The sequence below is a fragment of the Tubulanus polymorphus genome, chromosome 3 (genome assembly GCF_964204645.1).
Source record: "Tubulanus polymorphus chromosome 3, tnTubPoly1.2, whole genome shotgun sequence".
Classification (NCBI taxonomy): domain Eukaryota; kingdom Metazoa; phylum Nemertea; class Palaeonemertea; order Tubulaniformes; family Tubulanidae; genus Tubulanus; species Tubulanus polymorphus.
The window spans coordinates 7132387-7150640 of NC_134027.1; the positions used below are offsets into that span (position 1 = coordinate 7132387).

The 18254-nt window shown below is 34.0% G+C and overlaps 4 protein-coding genes across 7 annotated transcripts; 2 read left to right on the forward strand and 2 right to left on the reverse strand.

Annotated features, from left to right (window-relative positions):
* The first annotated feature begins 9780 nt into the window (after positions 1 to 9780).
* On the forward strand, positions 9781 to 11861 carry LOC141901893 (ubiquitin thioesterase OTU1-like). Of its 3 annotated transcripts, none has more exons than XM_074789454.1 (2): positions 9781 to 9856; positions 10059 to 11861. In XM_074789454.1, exon 2 carries the CDS (start codon positions 10135 to 10137, stop codon positions 11035 to 11037), a length of 903 nt encoding a protein of 300 aa, XP_074645555.1. In that variant the 5' UTR covers positions 9781 to 9856; positions 10059 to 10134; the 3' UTR covers positions 11038 to 11861. The 3 variants fall into 3 exon arrangements, with proteins under 3 accessions (XP_074645555.1, XP_074645556.1, XP_074645557.1); XM_074789455.1 differs by having other exon boundaries at positions 9799 to 9825; XM_074789456.1 differs by lacking the exon at positions 9781 to 9856 and adding an exon at positions 9936 to 9961.
* Positions 11862 to 11968: 107 nt separating this feature from the next.
* LOC141902400 (ADP-sugar pyrophosphatase-like) lies at positions 11969 to 13978 on the reverse strand. 2 transcript variants are annotated; one of them, XM_074790109.1, is made up of 9 exons: positions 13844 to 13978; positions 13402 to 13513; positions 13125 to 13192; positions 12998 to 13044; positions 12805 to 12912; positions 12626 to 12721; positions 12425 to 12535; positions 12285 to 12338; positions 11969 to 12186 (listed from the first exon to the last, which is right to left on the reverse strand). In XM_074790109.1, the coding sequence occupies exons 1-9, from the start codon at positions 13888 to 13890 to the stop codon at positions 12080 to 12082; spliced, it is 750 nt and encodes a 249-aa protein (XP_074646210.1). In that variant the 5' UTR covers positions 13891 to 13978; the 3' UTR covers positions 11969 to 12079. The 2 variants fall into 2 exon arrangements, with proteins under 2 accessions (XP_074646210.1, XP_074646209.1); XM_074790108.1 differs by having other exon boundaries at positions 12285 to 12368.
* A 268-nt stretch (positions 13979 to 14246) lies between these two features.
* LOC141901445 (MICOS complex subunit mic25a-like) lies at positions 14247 to 15643 on the reverse strand. The gene is made up of 6 exons (XM_074788672.1): positions 15488 to 15643; positions 15272 to 15320; positions 14997 to 15124; positions 14828 to 14898; positions 14604 to 14739; positions 14247 to 14462 (listed from the first exon to the last, which is right to left on the reverse strand). The coding sequence occupies exons 1-6, from the start codon at positions 15554 to 15556 to the stop codon at positions 14439 to 14441; spliced, it is 477 nt and encodes a 158-aa protein (XP_074644773.1). The 5' UTR covers positions 15557 to 15643; the 3' UTR covers positions 14247 to 14438.
* On the forward strand, positions 15641 to 17777 carry LOC141901444 (craniofacial development protein 1-like). Its single transcript, XM_074788671.1, has 8 exons — positions 15641 to 15781; positions 15891 to 15993; positions 16244 to 16484; positions 16566 to 16675; positions 16757 to 16864; positions 16942 to 17014; positions 17103 to 17188; positions 17284 to 17777. The coding sequence occupies exons 1-8, from the start codon at positions 15709 to 15711 to the stop codon at positions 17366 to 17368; spliced, it is 879 nt and encodes a 292-aa protein (XP_074644772.1). The 5' UTR covers positions 15641 to 15708; the 3' UTR covers positions 17369 to 17777.
* The last annotated feature ends 477 nt before the right edge of the window (positions 17778 to 18254 follow it).

Here is an 18254-nt window from a genome sequence, read left to right on the forward strand (position 1 = left end):
TATTCGATGGAAAAAATAAAATGAGATGATTTGGATATTATCGGAGCAATCCTCTTTTTGGTTGAATGGTCTTACCCCAGTATAGTCCCCGTGATTTGGAAATTCTCGGAGCCCTCCTTTATTTACTTACTAAATGACGTCACAAACTGTTATTTCGCCGGTGCTTGTTGTCTAACAATTCAATTCAATTCTTTATTTACAGTAACCTAATAAGTAATTTTAAGTTTCAAATAGGATGGAAAGTACATTCAGACAATCTGTTGGTTCAGAGAGACCGTTATTACAGTATCAATTTATACATTTCGTTTCGAAGCTGTCAGTTGCCGAATCTGAATGAAGATGAATTTTATTTGACGAAATCGGCGGAAAATATATAATAATAATAATAATAATCAACAGAATTTCAAGAGGGTTTTCGACGAAAGTCAGAAAACACTAATAATAATCAACATCATATCTCATATGTCACCTAGGGGCTTCCGTATATGAAGACCTGTGTTGGTGTGAATCTTTAACTGAAGTGCTATCGGTCGGTATAATTTATAAATTATTCTAGAATTTAAGAAAACAAACAGGCGGCGACTAATAAATTCGGAAGTAGCTGTTGGGAAACAAGTAATTTATTTCATGGCCTTATTAAAGTTCCTCCACTATATTGTTCAGCTGACTACTGTCGCGTATTCAACCCGGCGGTGGACTGGTGGAACCGTTCATAATGTAAATCCATTCAACAATAGAGACACAATTGCGGTTTTTCAGAGTTGTTGATATCATTAATACGCGCTATTGAATACGTCACCGGCTGAACACGGGGTACACAAGCATAGGCCATTCACCTCAGCTTACTCACACTGTGAACATGCTACCGTGGATTCTCCTCCTTCGCTGCGATCCCGCTCCTGCTCCTGTTCCTGCTTCCTGAGGAACGACGTCTTTATGTTTTATGTGTTACTGTTCGTCTCCGTGCTGTCCTGTACTTTTCCGTGTTAATTAATCCGTTCTATTTTTCAGGATTTAACCCCTTCTATTTTTCAGGGCCGATTTCTCCGTCGAATTTCAACGTTTGCTGGAACAAAACTAATGTCCGAAAGCGTCGGCTCTCCTTCACCGGTCACGTGTCGAGGATGTCAGACAAAGAGTCGGTCAGGAAATGGCTGCCCTCTTCACGCCCTCATACGGAACACGAAAACCAGGATGACGAGGCCTCACTCTCCTCACGTATCAACAGAGTGTGCTTGGTGACGTCATTGACGGACAAGTCAGTCGGATTGCACGGGTTAAAAGTGGAGTGGTAAAGCTGGACTGTCTACTAGTATTCATTGATTCCTTTTCAGGAATTGCTTCGGACAAAGATTTAGTCTTGTCTTCCTGTGCGTTCTAGCATTCATTGATTCCTTTTAAGGGATTGCTTCAGGCAGGGATTAATTTCCCTGTCTTCCTTTGCGTGCTAGGATTCATTGATTCACTGCGGGATCGCTTGCGTGCTAGCATTCATTGATTCCTTTTAAGGGATTGCTTCGGGCAGGGATTAATTTCCCTGTCTTCCTTTGAGTGTTAGTATTCATTGATCCCGCGTGGGTTGCTTCGGGCAGGGCTAAGTCTTGTCTTCCTTTGAGTGCTAGTGCGGGCAATCCAGTTGCGCTGCCCTATTTTTGGCTTGGGCAATTTGATAGGTTTGTCAGTTACTGACGTCACCCGGCACACCCTGTCGGTAAATGGTAAAAGTAAGGCGTGGTCATCTTGGTTTTCACGTTCTGTGTGAGGGCGTGTAGAGGGCAGTATATTCCTGGCTGGCTCTTTGTCTGGTGTTCTCGGCATGTGACCGGCAACGAAGAGCTGAAAAGCTTTCAGACATTAGTTTTGTTCCGTACCAGGTTTTCATCGCTCTTCTCTTTTTTTCATTTCAGGACTCCCAAGATGAAGAAGAAGATGCTGAAGGCGACTACAACGAAGACGATACCAAAAAACTGAACACTGAACTCAGCAATATTGAAAGTTAAGTTGATACACGTGTAAATTACGATGCGTGATACGGAAAGGATTGTGTAACTACAGAATATCGTTCTTTTACTCATTTCAAGTTAATGCGGAAAGGCCCATCTAAAATCTGCCCACCAGAAGTGCCCACAAAAGACTCCACCTTGAAGTACCACCAAACAACGAAAGACCTGCCGCAACCGAACCTGGCAGTCTTGACCTCATCCTACATGGCAACAGGAATACATACATACATAAAGCTAAGTTGATTTTTCATATCTGGGGTAGAATGCATAGGCGCTGGTCAAGCTCATCATCTTCGCACTACTTTATTGAAAGTCTGTGGCCGGTAGTAAATTGAAATATAGCTAGGCAATGATTGCTTGAATATTTGCAATATTAGACGAAATGATTGAGTGAGGTCCCTTAAATATTCTTTGGTCTGATAATTAAAATGTAGATTGGTCAGTTATTGATTAAAAGATTTTGTACGTACGTACAATTAAGGTACATTCAATATCTTATGTGACATTTGAAATTATTCGAATGTACCGTAGATATTTCAGGCCTCATATGACTATTGTTTAACTGACAATCAAGATATAGATAGGACAATTTACTAATTAGCAATCATTGAATATCTTGTAATGTTTGATGAGACATTCTTTTGGTGTAGATATTTCAAGGCCCCATATACATTTAGGCCGGCTTTACTTAAAGATATATCAATTAAACTTTATCGTCGGTTAATAGATTTTTCTTTACAAATAATATATTGATAAATTTATTAAGATTAAGGCTATACTTTACAATATATACTGTGTGCTGCCTCACACATAACAGTAATTAATTTCATAAGATAATGTCTAGGGCTCTATCGAGGTCTGGTGTTATATGGGGTAAACTATGGACTACGGGTCTTTATGAAACAGTGATTTGGTCTCAACACTTTGATAAATCCAGAATAAACCAAAGCTTTAATTGATTTAATTCATTCCTGAAACACTGCGTCTTGTTTTGGGCGACGCATGATAATTGTTGTTTGACTGACAATTAGCATACAGCCAGGAAAAATGGCTTAGATATTCACAATTAAGATGAATTCAATATTTGATGTTAGATCAAAAACTTTTTATATCATAAATATTTATTGAAATAAAGCTGAAATATATAATATATTTGAGCACATCTATAAATGAATCAGTCTCATTGACTGATCAGTTCTGTATCGCCAACTGCCGCGCTTACGACGACTAGCCATGATTTTCATTATTGGCAAAATTTGCTCAAACCTAACTGATTCAATTAATATCTAAAAGCCATACTGTGTGTCAAGTGACGCATATTAGATATAGTTTAACTGAAAATTAGAATCTAAGATGAATTACTCATTAACGTATTACTTAGATCGATTAAGGTTAATTCAATTGTTATGTGAAATTATTTCTAATTCCATGGACATTTAAAATGTAGCTGATACATGTGTATCTGAGCACATTTATTTATCTGTATCTAAGTGTGGTGTCTTCATACAGCTGTATTAGTTTTGATACATATTGCCAAAATCATTTAACGCAGATTTACTTCCGATCGAATCTGTGCACAAATACATTCCTGGATTTAGAAGGGGGAATATTTCAATTTCACTGTGTATGTCAGATTGAAAGCCTTATTCTAACAGGATATCCTAAACTTAGGTCTTATTCCTCTTGCTAATAGCTCTCTTTTACTAACCCCTCTCCTTCAAACTATTTTCTAGCATCATGACTCGCACCGCACCAGGGAGGTCCGGTCATAACAAGGTCTTTTGGTCCTTATACACAGTGTAAGTAATAGGGGCGCACACTCCTAATTCAAGTAGAAATTATTATTATTTCACATTTGGAAAATTTCTCAACCATTCAACCTTTAACCTAGAACAACTAAACCCCTATTACTCTTAAAATGATCATATATATGAATAACATATAAATTGATAGATTATTCAATATAAAAGTGTGAGCTCTTATAGAATAGATAGATAGATATATTTTAAACATTATTTCAATATTCATATTTGTATGAGTTAGATTTTTAAACATTAAAAGTGTTAGTAAAGTGTGATTGAAATAATACATATACAAATCATTGAACTTCTAAAATCAATTTTAATAAAAAATTTAGTATTAAAATGGAAGCAAATAAGTACTACTGCCCAACATGTAATATCAATATAGATAAATCCCAAAAATCAAGACACAATAAAACTAAAACACATTTAGAGAATAAATTGAAATTAGAATATGAAGATGATATATTAGAAACTAAATTAGATGAATTAAAGAATGAAAAAGAAACATACAAATGTGATACATGTAATCAATCATTCAGTGATAAAAGATATTATAATGAACATTTAAAATCTAAAAGTCATATTAGAAATAAGAATAATGATATTTTAGGTGAAGATTATTTTGATAAAGATAATGATAAGAAACAGAAGACAATTAAAAGCATAAAAAATAAATTAAACAATAAAAGACCATATATGGAAGATGTAAGAAAATATATTAATTTATTGGATAATAAAAAAGATATAGAGATAACCGAAGCATTTAAAAGTGATATTGGCCCAGCAGCTATCGAGTTTAAATTTCATAAAGGAAAACATTAGAAGAAAATAAAAAACATTTAGAAAATATGGAAGAAATAACAAAAATAATAACTGATGTTGAATATCCTAAAATTAGTATATCAGTTAAAGTAAAGTTTATAAAATCTGAAGACAAACCAATATATCATATAAATTCTCATTCACAACATATTATTTCAAAACAACATATAGATGATAAATTAGATAAATGTTATAATGAAGTAAAAACTAAAAAAGAAGAGAAATATTTTGAAGGATCTGGTTTAATATTTGATGAAATAATATTTATGACTTTACATGTGTATAACACCAATAAGGGTAAAAAAATATTTTAAAGCGTAAGGTTTCAGCGAACTCTAACTCTTTTTAAATTTTAACCTATTTTAATAAAAATTTGATATATAAATGTGCTCAAGATTAATTAAAGTTCCCGCGAAAGATATGAGTAATAAATATATAAATTCAATATTATATTATTTAACTGTTAACAATAATTTAGCAGATATTTCAGGAGTAAATATAAATAAGTATTATAAATCTGAAAATAATGAATTAATTGAAACATCAGATATATTTTGCGATAATATAATGCTATATAAAATCATGTTAGAAAAAGAAATTATTAAAGAAAATAGAACAACTTTTCTAAACGTTAATCAGAGAAAGATAACACATTATGAAATTAAAGAATGTTTTAATCAAGGAGATATTATATTGGATAACTTAGCTATAAAAATTACACGTGTTTTAACAATTCATGATGATAATTCAAAATCATATATCTTGAGTAGAATTAATCAAGAATTAAAATTAACAGATTATGCTGTATTTAAAATTTCATTATGCAATCAAAATTTAAATGAATTAATACAGAAAATGAATAATATTGAAAAATTATTAAATGAAAAAAATTATAATATATTAGATGTAGATGTTACACAAGATTTTAAAGGATCATTTTATTCAGATGAAATAAAATCAATGTTCGAAAATAGAAAATATAAAATTCTAAAAGAATTCTCCAATAGTTGTGTTTCAGCATTACATAAGGATGATAAAATAAAGATCTATAATAAAACAGCATGTCAATTCAAATCTCCTGGTGTAAATATAAATTTCGGTTCAAATTTAATGAGTTACATAAATTGCTATCAAGAGAGGTTAAAAGAATCATTTGAAAAATCAATTGAAACAGGATTAATTAGAATTGAAATAACAAGTATTTCATTTAAAAGAGGATTAAAAGTGATGGAAAAAATAAAACAATACTTAAAAAAAGAAAATATTTACTATTCACCTGCATATTTACAACTTAAATCATTATTTGATGAGGTTCAACAGACTGTATGTATTTATGATTTGATTGAAAAATGCTTTTATTTCTGTTATTATGGTGATTTATTAGCAAGGAAATTTATAGGGTATAAATCTAGGATAAGTAAAAATATTGAAGAGTCCTCCTTTTTACTTATTTTATCAATGTTTACAATTAAGAATATCCCATGTTTATACCTCACAATTAATCAAAATGATGATAAAATCAGAATTCATTATTGAAGCAAAAAAATATATTAAAACTGAAGGAGCAACTGTTATATCTTCAACTAATTCAATGTTTACAGTATTGAATAAATTTATATTTAGATTTAAATTGCGTGAAACAGGAATTAGTTTTACAACTTTAAAAAAGAGATACAATATAAAATCTAAACCTTTTTATAAATTAGATGCACTTGATATTGAATTTGAATTATACAGTTTATCATCTAATTCATGAATATATTTATGATTTCTCAAACTCTTTTTATTTTTATATCTTTTATTACATATTTCACAGCATTTAATATAATTCATTCGATCTGATAGATAATTTATATTTTCTTTCAATTCTGTATATCTAATTTTACAACTATCATAGAATTCTAACAACTGTTTTATACTATAAATTGAAAAAGAAAATAAACCTGTAAGCATAATAATTTATTTAATATTCAGTTGATTTTTATATATTAGATGTAATATGTTTAATATATTTTCACTCATTTTTATAGTCAAAATATATGAAATTATAAGATGCTGTTTTAATCCTCTAAATCATTTTCTAAATTAACTTTTTTTTTCTTTTTATTTCTGTGATTGTTTCCATTTAACTTCTTTAATTTTTTACTCAATTTTTTATTTTCATTCATCAAATCTTTTGAAATATTCTCATAGTAAAAATATAATGCTGCCAATATTAAACCTCCAGCAACTAAATAATGTTTCAAATCACTTTTCCCAGTTGGAATGAAACCATCCATTTATTTAAGAAAGAAATTAAACAGTTTATAAAATATTAAATATTTATATGAGCTTTTTCTTGATAATTAAATGTCATTTGAAAAGTTGACACTGTAGATTAATATTTCATGAAATATAACAAAGTGTCGGTTATATTGACCTCATGAATTGTCAAATTCATAATCTTAGACTTTCTGACTAGTCCAATTTGCTGTATTTTATGGATAAAAGTTTATAATTCTTTGTGTATTTTTGTTATTTTCCTATTGATGCAAATTGTATAAAATCAGTAGTAGTGGAAATGTATTGTATATTAAAACTTCGAAATACTTTACATGTTACTTTTGTGGTTTAGAGTTATTACAATTTCATTCATAGTAATAGAAATAAAATTACTATTGAAATTTGAGAAAATAAGCTAAAAGTTAATGATATGATATGTGAAAATAAAATGATGTAAAACTGTAAATCAGATTGATTACTTAATCCTACGCTTTCCAGAGTATTTGGCCAGGTTTATCTCTGGTTTTAGTGCGGGGAGCCATGGACTCGAGAGTCCATGGTTGTGGGCGAGTCTATGGCCTACAACCATGGATGTATAAACTCTAGTTTATAGTTTATACGTCCATGGTTGGACTGTTTTTGAAATACAGTCCACGTGTTTGAGGAGCTTACGTTATAATTCCTCGAGCACAAACCTGGCATTTTGTATAATTGTTGTACACTGTATGAGAATAAATATGATTGAAATTCTTTATCTGTTTAGCTACTCTGAACTGTTAGTTCACCAGTCAGTGGTTTTTGTTATCTTGCAATCCACCTCTTTTTTCAACCCAATATTCCCACCAACATTGTGCGTAGACGAGGATGTCCGGAAAACATGATAATCGAATATTGGCAATACAGTTTACCAATTCAACCCGGACACACTAACACTTGTTGACCGGTTAGAAGCGAGTGTTGAGCTGCCGAAGAGTAATTACGAAATTAGCAATCTTTTTGATTGTCACTATAGCCATCAGGGGCGGATCCAGACCGTATTGCCCAATACATTGTTTGTACGGTCTAAAATTTAAGTGCCCCTCGGTAATATTTTGTGACGGCATATATTTTTCACCACCCGCTATTTGATATTTCCACTCTGATGATCGGTTTGATTTTTATATACAGAAGCAGAGTCCTGAATAGTAAACTTTGCCTTTAAAAGTGGCACCCAGTATCCTTCTATTGGTGTTAACATTACATGATTAATTACATGAGATTTGTGTTTCTCTTGTAAAAATCATTGTTTTTATTTTCTTCATGCTTTCGGTAAATGTAGCCGATGACCTCCTGATCATCTCTAAGGTTCGAACCCAGTAATTACTGATACTGGTTCAGAGTGGTCCTGATGTTGAATAGAGGATCCACAGGGGTGTCCCGACCGTACAGTGCTGCCGCTATGCTCATCGTAAGCGGGATTTTCATACGCTAACTAAAGTCAACTCGACGTGCTGTCCAGTTATACTCCGTGACCTTAGCTTGCCAGAGTTGACTTTAGTTAGTGTATAAAAATCCCGCTAACAGTGAGCATAGAGGCAGCACCGTACGGTAAAATGTTGATACCTTAACAAAAGCAATTACTGATAACTGATTCAGAGCGGTACTGATGCTGAATAGAGGATGTACGGGGATGTCCCGGGTTCGAACCCAGTAATTACTGATACTGATTCAGAGTGGCCCTGATGCTGAATGGAGGTTTTCATCTTAATTTCTAAACATTATTTTAGATATTTTGGGGTCTTTGGGCGTCAATTAGACCCCCAAGTAGCCCTTGCACCGGGCAACAACTGTATACTGGGCTGTAGCTCTTGTTTAGATCTATCTTCTCTGAAATTTTCAGAGTTTTTGACCGTTTTGTATTTTACTTATTAATTTCTAAACATTATTATTGATATTTTGGGGTTTTGGGCGTCAATTAGACCCCCAAGAAGCCCATGCACCGGGCAACAACTATATTCTGGGCTGTAGCTCTTGAAAAGTTCTATCTTCTCTGAAAGTTTCAGAGACTTTGACCGTTTTGTATTTAACTTGTTAATTTTTAAACAATATTTTTGATATTTTGGGGTCTTTGGGCGTGAATTAGACCCCCAAGGCGCCCTTGCACCGGGCAACAACTATATACTGGACTGTAGCTCTTGAAAAGTTCTATCTTTTCTGAAAGTTTCAGAGACTTTGACCGTTTTGTATTTTACTTATGAATTTCTAAACTATTTTTGATATTGTGGGTCTTCGGGCGTCAATTAGACCCCCAAGGAGCCCTTGCATCGGGTGAAAATTATAAACACCGGGCTGTAGCTCCTGCATAGCTCTATCTTCGATGGAAATTTCGGGAAAATTTGCCCTCTATTTTAGAATGTCTACATAGAGACCGGGAACCAGTCTACGTTGCCGCCGAGTCCGGTTTCGTGTCCGTACAATAACAACTACAAATGAAATAAGTTGTATATTCACAATTTATTTCTAACGTAAAATATCTTTTTATTCAATAACAGTGAAAAAATACACATTAAAAACCACTAAAAAATTTATAATAAATTTGAATCGAGTGATACCGAATCCAGTGCTCACTTAACGACGGTAACTGAACACTCGAGTGGAAAAAATGAGACAGTTTTAAATCTCCAATCTGTCGACACTTCAATGGTTTGTAGGCATGGTAACCTCGGACGGTCAAACATTCACCTTTAGTTACCCTTAACTAACAACTGTGGAACAGGGTCCTGACTGCGAATACAGGTGGCGCAGAATTGGACAGGCGACCAGTCTAACATGAATCTCAAAAACCAAATTATTTAGCATACAATGTAACAAATATACGGTTTCCAAATTGCCACACTGATATCGATGACGTTTTACACAAGAGCTGTCTGCAGTGTACAATTCCAGCACCAGAAGTAATATAACCCAGAAGTAGCTTTTAATCAGGTGATGGGCTCTAATTTGATAATTGTAACATTACTAAACTACGCGTGAATAGAGTATCATATTTGAATTGATGCAATTATGTCGATTCCATATATATCGTATGGGGTATAAGTATTAATGAAACGCAAAAATGATAAAAGGAGCTGAAAATCATGATTTTACCAATCATTTGATGAATATCATTCTTCATTTCTATTTTTAGCTGTCATTGAAATTTTGTCCTTCATTCAAATCTGTAACTGATATCATTATCATACGGCGTGGTCTGCAACATCGACATGGCAAGTACTCAGCTTCTATTGCGATGCAAAGCTAAAACTGGGCAGTACACCATCAAGAATCTTACGACAATGTCCACTGTTGACGACTTGAAAGAGAATATTGCACAACTGACAAACATCAACCGAGATTGTTTGAAACTGAGGAGCGGTTTTCCTCCAAAACTGATGGATACGCAAGACGGCAAACAACTGCTGTCGACACTCTCAATACGTTACGGGGATACCATAATTGTTGAGGAAGATAGGAGCAACAAAACTGACACGAACACGCTGAATTCAAATTTTACCTCCGTCAAACGAGAGACCATTGTTCGCAAAGTCGTCCCGGCTAACAACTCGTGTTTGTTCACTAGCGTATTCTTCGTCATGGAAGGTAGAATGGATTTATCCTGTGCGCCTCACATGAGAGAACTGATTGCTGGCGTCGTGCTCAGCGATCCTGAAATGTACAATGAAGCTATACTCGAAAAATCGAACAGTGAATATTGCAATTGGATAATGAGCGATGAAACTTGGGGCGGTGCGATAGAAGTTTCGATTCTGTCGAAATGTTACGGAGTCGAAATAGACGTTATCGACACGCAGACCGTGCGGGTTGACCGGTTCGGCGAAAATATGAACTATTCGAAACGCGTTTTGTTGATTTACGACGGAATTCATTACGATCCGCTCGTTTTAGAAAGTGACGGAAAAATAGTTGGATTTCAATTTTCGACAAATGACGACAAAATCCTGGCACTCGCGTTGGAATTCGCTGCCCAAGCGAAGGCTAGTAGGCAGTACACTGACGTCACGAATTTCACGTTGCGTTGTTTGATCTGCCAGAAAGCGTTAAAAGGCCAAGTCGAAGCTCAGCAACATGCTCAAGAGACTCGTCACATTAACTTTGGGGAATTCTAAACTGATCAACAAACCTTTCATCAGTATTTAGAAATGATCAAACTATTGTGTAAATCTAAAATCAAAACTTTTTTCTGTCAGTACAGTAAGGCATACATAATCTGGATCATTTTGGGCTGATGAAAATTAAGTCTTGGGTTTTTATTAGAAACCTGGATTGAAAATCATTTTCTACCTGTCTGATTCTGCATTGATTAATATCTGATTTACTGTGGACTCTAAAATGAATAGTTTTAGAGTCCATGATTTTACTAATCGAGATAAAGCAGGTTTTACTGTATTTAGCTGTCAAAAAGCTTCTAGAAATTTAATCTCTTGCCTTCCAGTAATTAGACGTGCTAATTATTTATAAAGCGATGTAGAATGTTGTTGGACACATCTTAGAACTAATATCTGGTCTTTGTCACGAATCTCTATCTTCGGGCTTACTTCTGATGGTCTTTGTGTGATTTGTTGGTTAATATTGCTTAAAAACTGGAGACAGTTATTTTTCCGTGAAATATGCATTCCCTTTTGGAGCCTTATAAAACTTTATTGCACAGTATTTTTCTGTTCTTTTGTAATTCATCGAATACATTTTTGTAGCATTTTAATATACGAGTACACATGATATGAATAAAGAACTGTATAACGTTAATTTCTGCCTCAAAGATTTTCATTGCGATGAGATACAGTGGAACTCCATGATACGAAAATCTGATTTCATTGAATTTCGAAGTCAAAAAACTGTTTATCAAATAACTATCAGTTGAATTAACTGTTTTCCCGAAGCTTATTGTAATGAAGTTTCACTCTATCGCAACAGATTTCCTTAAAATTTCGATGGAACACTTGGACGACGACAAGATACCCCATAAAACCGATCAAATTTGATTAAAAATCAAAATATCAGGAAAACAAACGGTAATAGTGCGGACTATATTTTGGTTATTTTATTGTTTCCTATATATACATTATTGTTATTGACATTTCAGTACGAATACATAACATTATAACAATATAAAACGGCAAAAACAGTTCATGAAATTGGTTTTCCTGACATTTATTTGTTGTGGAGAGTTTCTAATTTCGGATGGTATAATCCCTGAGTCAGTCCAAATGCATAGTTATACACTACAGCATTGATAACTATCCCGCTATTGGTATATGCTGGAAGCAGACAATGATAAGACGACAATACTTTGACTATCAAATGATTGATAAAACTTAGATAAAAGTAAGGGTATACGAGTGCAAAATTAGTTCACCTTGTAATCTTTCCATGAGGTCATTTACTGGAATGAGGATGACTTCAATGGATTCTGAAAAGAAGTTCACATCCATGTTCATTTCTGGTGAATCAATATTTTGCAAATAATACAATACAATTCTAAACGGAACAATGCACCTGAATCGTCCAAGCATTTAGTCGGTTTTCTGTTGATATGGGCATTTCCATCTATTTCTGCTGACACCAGTGCTGCAGTTGAGTTGCTTACACCGGGATCCAAAGTTAAAACTGAATTAGAAATGACATTGACTTCCATATTGGTACATATGTCTTGGAGGTGAAGATTTTGAATATGAAGAATTGCATGAGTCTACTTACAAGGTGATACATGTTTCACAGTGCCAGTATATCCAGTTTCTTCTTTTAATTCACGCAAAGCTGTTTGAGCTAATGTTTCTCCTTCATCTATCAATCCTGAAATTTGTATCGCATCAAATTTGATGAAGAATATACGAAAAGAGTTTATACCCGTTGAGAAAACCACAATCCAAACTAACCAGCAGGAAATTCGAGGGTATAACATTTCATCGGGGGACGAAACTGTTTTACCAGAATTATGCAGTCGTACATCAAAACTCGCTTCAACACAGCGATAATAACTACTCCTGAAATATAACAGAATGAATATATCTTCAACTTCCAATGAAAACAAACCACTTCATCATATAACCTTATAATAATCAAACTCACCATCACCATTTGTTTTCCGTGTTGTGCGTTCGCACGATTCCCATTTCCTAGAGTGAAAAAAATCAAATAGTAGGTCCTTTTCCAACTAGAAAAAACTATAATACAAGCATTCTTGAAATTATCTTACCTTATTTTACCTGTAGTGTCTTTGTACGATATTTCATTTAGAGAAAGCCATTTACCCGATGCAATCGTCTACAATTATGAATTCAGAATACTTGAAAAATATAAATACATACTTATCATATGTAATTTGGGAGCTACTGCAGTTTATGTGTCCCTAATGGTTATGTACCTAACCTAACCATAACCATAGAAATACTAGTGTCACATAGATGGAAGGTGACCTAAACTGCAGTTAGAACATTAATTCTTAAACTAGGATAAGCCCAGGGCTAACCAACCTCTTGATCTATTATTTCACATTTTGCGGTTGTCTTGCCATCATCATTATTGCTGTTGACATCAATACCATTAACTTTTGAATCCATCAAGACTTTTGTTGTTGACACCAATCTAACGAATAATGAAGTACAATAAACAAAAGTTGATGATGAGAATGTTGATGATGATGTTAGTTATTGAGGTTATGAGGTGGCACTACTACTGTGGTGACTGTAGTCAGTAACCTGTCTGTGGTTTAGTTTCACGATCGGATATTTTTGCAAACCACAAGCCATAAGTATAAGCCCATCCGATTATAAAAAGCTTACCACCAACGATTAGGTAACTAATTATGGTGACTGCAGAGTGCCAGGTCAAAAGCCAGCCATGGCCGGAGAGTAAGATTGTTATATTTCAGTGTTAGATAGAATTTCATAAAACAAAACAGTGCTAGTTACCAACCTCTTGAAGTTAGAATAAAACCACTTTCTTCTTAAAAGATTTATCATCGGTTATATCTACCAATTCGATAATTCGTACCACTCAGCAAGCCAGCAAGCCGTCACGTATCAGTATCAATAAAGAATTGAATTGATTGGTCAACGGCCTTGAGTAAAAAGCATACTATTTATCGACGATGACAGAATTCCATATAGTGTTATTATCATGATTAGAAGTTACCATTAATTGCTAGTTACCAAATTTCTGGACCTAAGCTTTTGATAGAGCTTTACCAATTCTAAGCATAGCGTGTAGAATTTTTCCAAAGAATTTCCAAATCATGTATCTCTGGTGACAAATCCATAGTCCCTTCTTAGTCAAAACACTTGTTTAATTAATCAAAAACAAGTCAGTTATTATTCAGTACAAATTTATTTCTTAACATCATAACAGTTCTCCCTAAGAGTAACACACACTGTTAAAATACAGCAGTACTAAAGTTTAGGGTGATGATCTGCCTCGCACAATAAAACATCGCTACATATCACACACAGCATTCTAATTTTCATCTCATTAAATACTATATATGTCCTATACTATATTAGCCAGCGTATCACTATCCTTTTCTCGTTAGCACATTCTGAAATGAAGAGATTTTGAATCAGATATCTTTTGGAAGACAAATGCTGGAAGGATCAAACCAATTTGAGTTTTTTCAGTCTTAGTCTTTATGAATTTTTGAAATACTGAGTAATTTCACACCCTGCCAACATATACATACCTTTCTAGTGTCTTCCACACATTGCATAAAATCTTTAACTTGAGTTGAACAAAGCAGAGATTGTTTCGGATTTTTTTGGTAACATTCTAATACAGCCTGCTGTAAGTCTTGGCATACTGGGTTGAACGTTTGTTTCCTGAAATGATAGAGAATCGACACACAGTTTTAATCATCAAACAAAAATGCTTGTAGTTTAATATCTTCTGGGCACATTAAATACTTACACAAACTTTTTCTCAACTTCTTCAACAGCCTGTGTGAATTGATCTTTGTTATCGCGGTACATTTCTGCTTGCTGAAACATACGAAAACAAACATTATAGAGATAAGTTTAACATCATATAAGAAGAACAGTAAAACATATTGATATACGATATAAGATAAACTTATCACCTTTTTCTCAAGTTGTTGAAACTTGGAGTGGTACATATTCTCAATTCTTTTCAAATCATCCACAGATTGCATTGGTGCTGATTTGGAGGCTAATTTTGGTTTTCCTGTCTTAGGTGAGGTATCATCACCTAAGTTATAAAATAAGCAGAAACAACTGAAAAAGTGCAAAGATAATTGACAATTCTATATAGCACAGACAGCAGTTAACACTTAAGTAAAGTTAATCATCGACTTGGAAATCAACTGATCTTTTCTTACTGTACTGAATAACATACCATGTATTTCTGCTTCACCTTTGAGACGTCTAACAACCGATGATGAAATCTGAAAAATAGGTAAAAAATATGTTATACTGACTAATTATTAGGCCCAACTGGTACTCGCACTACACAGCTCGCTACAATCAATTTGATTTAAATTGAATTGAATCGAGGGACAACAGATAAATGATTTGTTTATCACATCAAGGAGGATACGGGCGGTAAAATCACCTTAACCATTCCTGGTCCATCATCCTCTTCAATTGTAATACGTCGAGTTGAACTAGAATTCCCTCCCATGATCTAAAATCGGGCCAAAAAACTGGAAAAATAAGAAATTCGGAGGTTATTACACTCCACGCGACCTTGAAGTGTTCATGCGCGGTAATATAGAGACGCTGTGTTGTATTGTGATTAATTATCGTTGTTAATTACGGCTTAAGACGTCTAATATGTCCGAACTATTGCACCTGGATGATGGTGATGATGATATGTCGAGTGATGATGAAGATTATGTTCCAGATGGTGAGATAATTTCTGTATTCTCTTGAAATCTAGTTTCTGTAAAACTATTTACCGACGAGAACCATTTCAATTTTGGTTGTTTCTAAATTAAAATGTTTATGTTATGCAGCCGGTGAAGCTGTAAGTGAAGAGGAAGATTCTGGAGAAGATGAAGGAACAGAACAGCCCATAAATAAGAAGATAAATTCAAAACAGCTTCCAGGAACGGCGAGGTAAACTGGCCTGTATGGTGAATGAGAATAACAATAAGAAAGTAGAATAATGATATATTTCTTAAATCTTATATTGGTTGGGTCTAGCAAGCTAATCAAATTTATTTTAGATTTTTGGATATGAGGGTATTTTTATCTGCAACTTATCATAATTTTTGTTGTTGTTAAACTGGCTCAAGGGAATGCAGTGACGTGCATTTACAAAGTGCATTTACAAATGCATCTAGTGCTTCATTCAATAATCTTTCAGGAAAAGAACTGGTGGTATAAGATTAGAAGGTGAATCAGAGAAAGATACTTGTGAAGATGCTCAAGAAGCAGAACAGCTCAGCGAGAAGATAGAGGCTGAGAAAGTACTGAAAAAGGAAGCAACTGAAAAAAAGAAAGCCGACAACTTGTGGGCAAGTTTCCTCGGTGATGTTGGGACGAAACCGAAGCCTAAAACTACGGCCAGTAATTCTAGCCTGAGTTCACTAACTTTTAAAGCAAAGGTTTGTATTTGTACTAAATAATTAACTCCAACATATTTTTTTCAGTACATTTTATAGAAATATTTAATTATTGCTTTTTAGCCAGTTTCTACATCGATGTCATCGTCATTGAAGTCAAGTGAGGTGTCTAAAGATAAGAAAGAAAAAGTCACGATTACAAAAGTCTTTGATTTTGCTGGCGAGGCAGTTGAGTAAGTAGTCAATGAAATCAAAGCGAATGAAAGCCTTGTGTCTAGTTTCCTGTTCTGTATGGTTTTTTTTGAAAATTTTAGGATTACAAAAAAGGTTGATGCAGATTCAAAGGAAGCAAAAGAACTTAGTGCTAGTAGTAGCTCTACAGAAAATGCTGGTGAAACTGTAAAATCGCCAATTGTGCCTGGGTAAGTTTTACATATTTTTGGTTCTGTGGGTTCCTAAAAGTATTTATGATTTTGCTATTGCAATTGTCTTTGTACAGGATAAAAAGACCCGCAGGTGGACTTGGAAGTGTCTTGGGCAAGATAAGCAAAAAACCTAAGATAAGTACATTGGTAAGTTTTTCAATGGGCAGTACAGTGTATAAGTGTAAGAAGTGGTTTCGATAAATTTTGATCAATTATGAATGCTCTACTGTTTCAGAACAAATCAAAGCTTGACTGGGATAGTTTTAAGGAAAAAGAAGGAATATCTGAAGAACTGCAGACACACAATCGTGGAAAAGAAGGGTAACTTGAATTAATTCTCTTTTAGTGTCTTTTAAGATAGTATTAATCAAAGAAAAAACGTTACAGTAATGAATCTCATGAAATATTCATTTTAGTTACTTGGAAAGAAAAGCATTTTTAGAGAGGACTGATCTGCGACAATTTGAAATAGAAAAGAATCTTCGCTTGAACAAACGGTGATATACGACTGTGCGCGTGAACTATCAACAGATGGTGCTGACATCTATCGGAACTTTGAACAACTACTGTAAAAAGACTGTAACCCGCTGGAGTACTTAGGTGTTTTAAAGGGATTTTTATAGTAAAATCTTGATGAAATCAGTATTGGAAGCTTTATAGCTAGAATTTTATTTGTCAGCATAGGCCTCCTCAGTATAGGTTTGACTAGAAGTAAATATGAATTAATTGTCTATCTCTTAGTCACTCTTAACAAACTCTTTTTTATGTCCAGGGGAGCAAATATTCTGGAAATAGACACTACTGGTATGCGGTAATATCATATCAAGCCATGAATATCGATTGTGAAATGTGAATTTTTTAATATAATCATGATGAATGTAATTCCTTTGTAATAAAATAGAATACTATTGTTTTCAAGATAAAATGTCGTTTGAAATTATTTTGATTCCGTTTAAGTCAAGAGAGAACTGGATGACGAGTTTATATGAGAGAATGCTTCAGAACAAGAAAGGAAACGACAGTCCCACTTTTAAAATGAATCTGACAAAGGAAGGATGGATGCTCGGTGGTAGTATGCAATCTCTTAACGAAATGTGGTAAACCTTGCCCTACTCAAACTGAAACCAGGAAAGGCTACTGTGGGAGCTAGATGATTTGAATCCAATTCCAGAAGCCAGAAGCCAAAATCCCTGCTTGGCCCAGGGCTAGTGTACAAAAGGGTTTGTCTTAATCATTCATTTGACTACCAGTAGTCTCACAGCCAGCAGTCTTGAATATGAGAAATGGAAACAATAGTTTGACAATGAGACTTATGGGTAAGTATCTCGCGACTTCTGATAACCAAGTCAACCAAAATATCCAATGATGAAGAAACAAATAGAATGTA

Coding starts and splice junctions, on each gene's coding strand:
- LOC141901893 (XM_074789454.1), top strand. CDS start 10,135: ATGGCAAGTACTCAGCTTCTATTGCGATGCAAAGCTAAAACTGGGCAG.
- LOC141902400 (XM_074790108.1), bottom strand. CDS start 13,890: ATGATAAATCTTTTAAGAAGAAAGTGGTTTTATTCTAACTTCAAGAG. Junction 13,193..13,401: donor GTGAAATAATAGATCAAGAG/GTTGGTTAGCCC, acceptor TCATAATTGTAG/ACGATTGCATCGGGTAAATG. Junction 12,536..12,625: donor TGTGAAACATGTATCACCTT/GTAAGTAGACTC, acceptor TTTCTAATTCAG/TTTTAACTTTGGATCCCGGT.
- LOC141901445 (XM_074788672.1), bottom strand. CDS start 15,556: ATGGGAGGGAATTCTAGTTCAACTCGACGTATTACAATTGAAGAGGAT. Junction 14,899..14,996: donor TTCAACAACTTGAGAAAAAG/GTGATAAGTTTA, acceptor CGTATGTTTCAG/CAAGCAGAAATGTACCGCGA. Junction 14,740..14,827: donor GAAGTTGAGAAAAAGTTTGT/GTAAGTATTTAA, acceptor CTATCATTTCAG/GAAACAAACGTTCAACCCAG.
- LOC141901444 (XM_074788671.1), top strand. CDS start 15,709: ATGTCCGAACTATTGCACCTGGATGATGGTGATGATGATATGTCGAGT. Junction 16,676..16,756: donor TTTGCTGGCGAGGCAGTTGA/GTAAGTAGTCAA, acceptor TGAAAATTTTAG/GATTACAAAAAAGGTTGATG. Junction 16,865..16,941: donor AAATCGCCAATTGTGCCTGG/GTAAGTTTTACA, acceptor GTCTTTGTACAG/GATAAAAAGACCCGCAGGTG.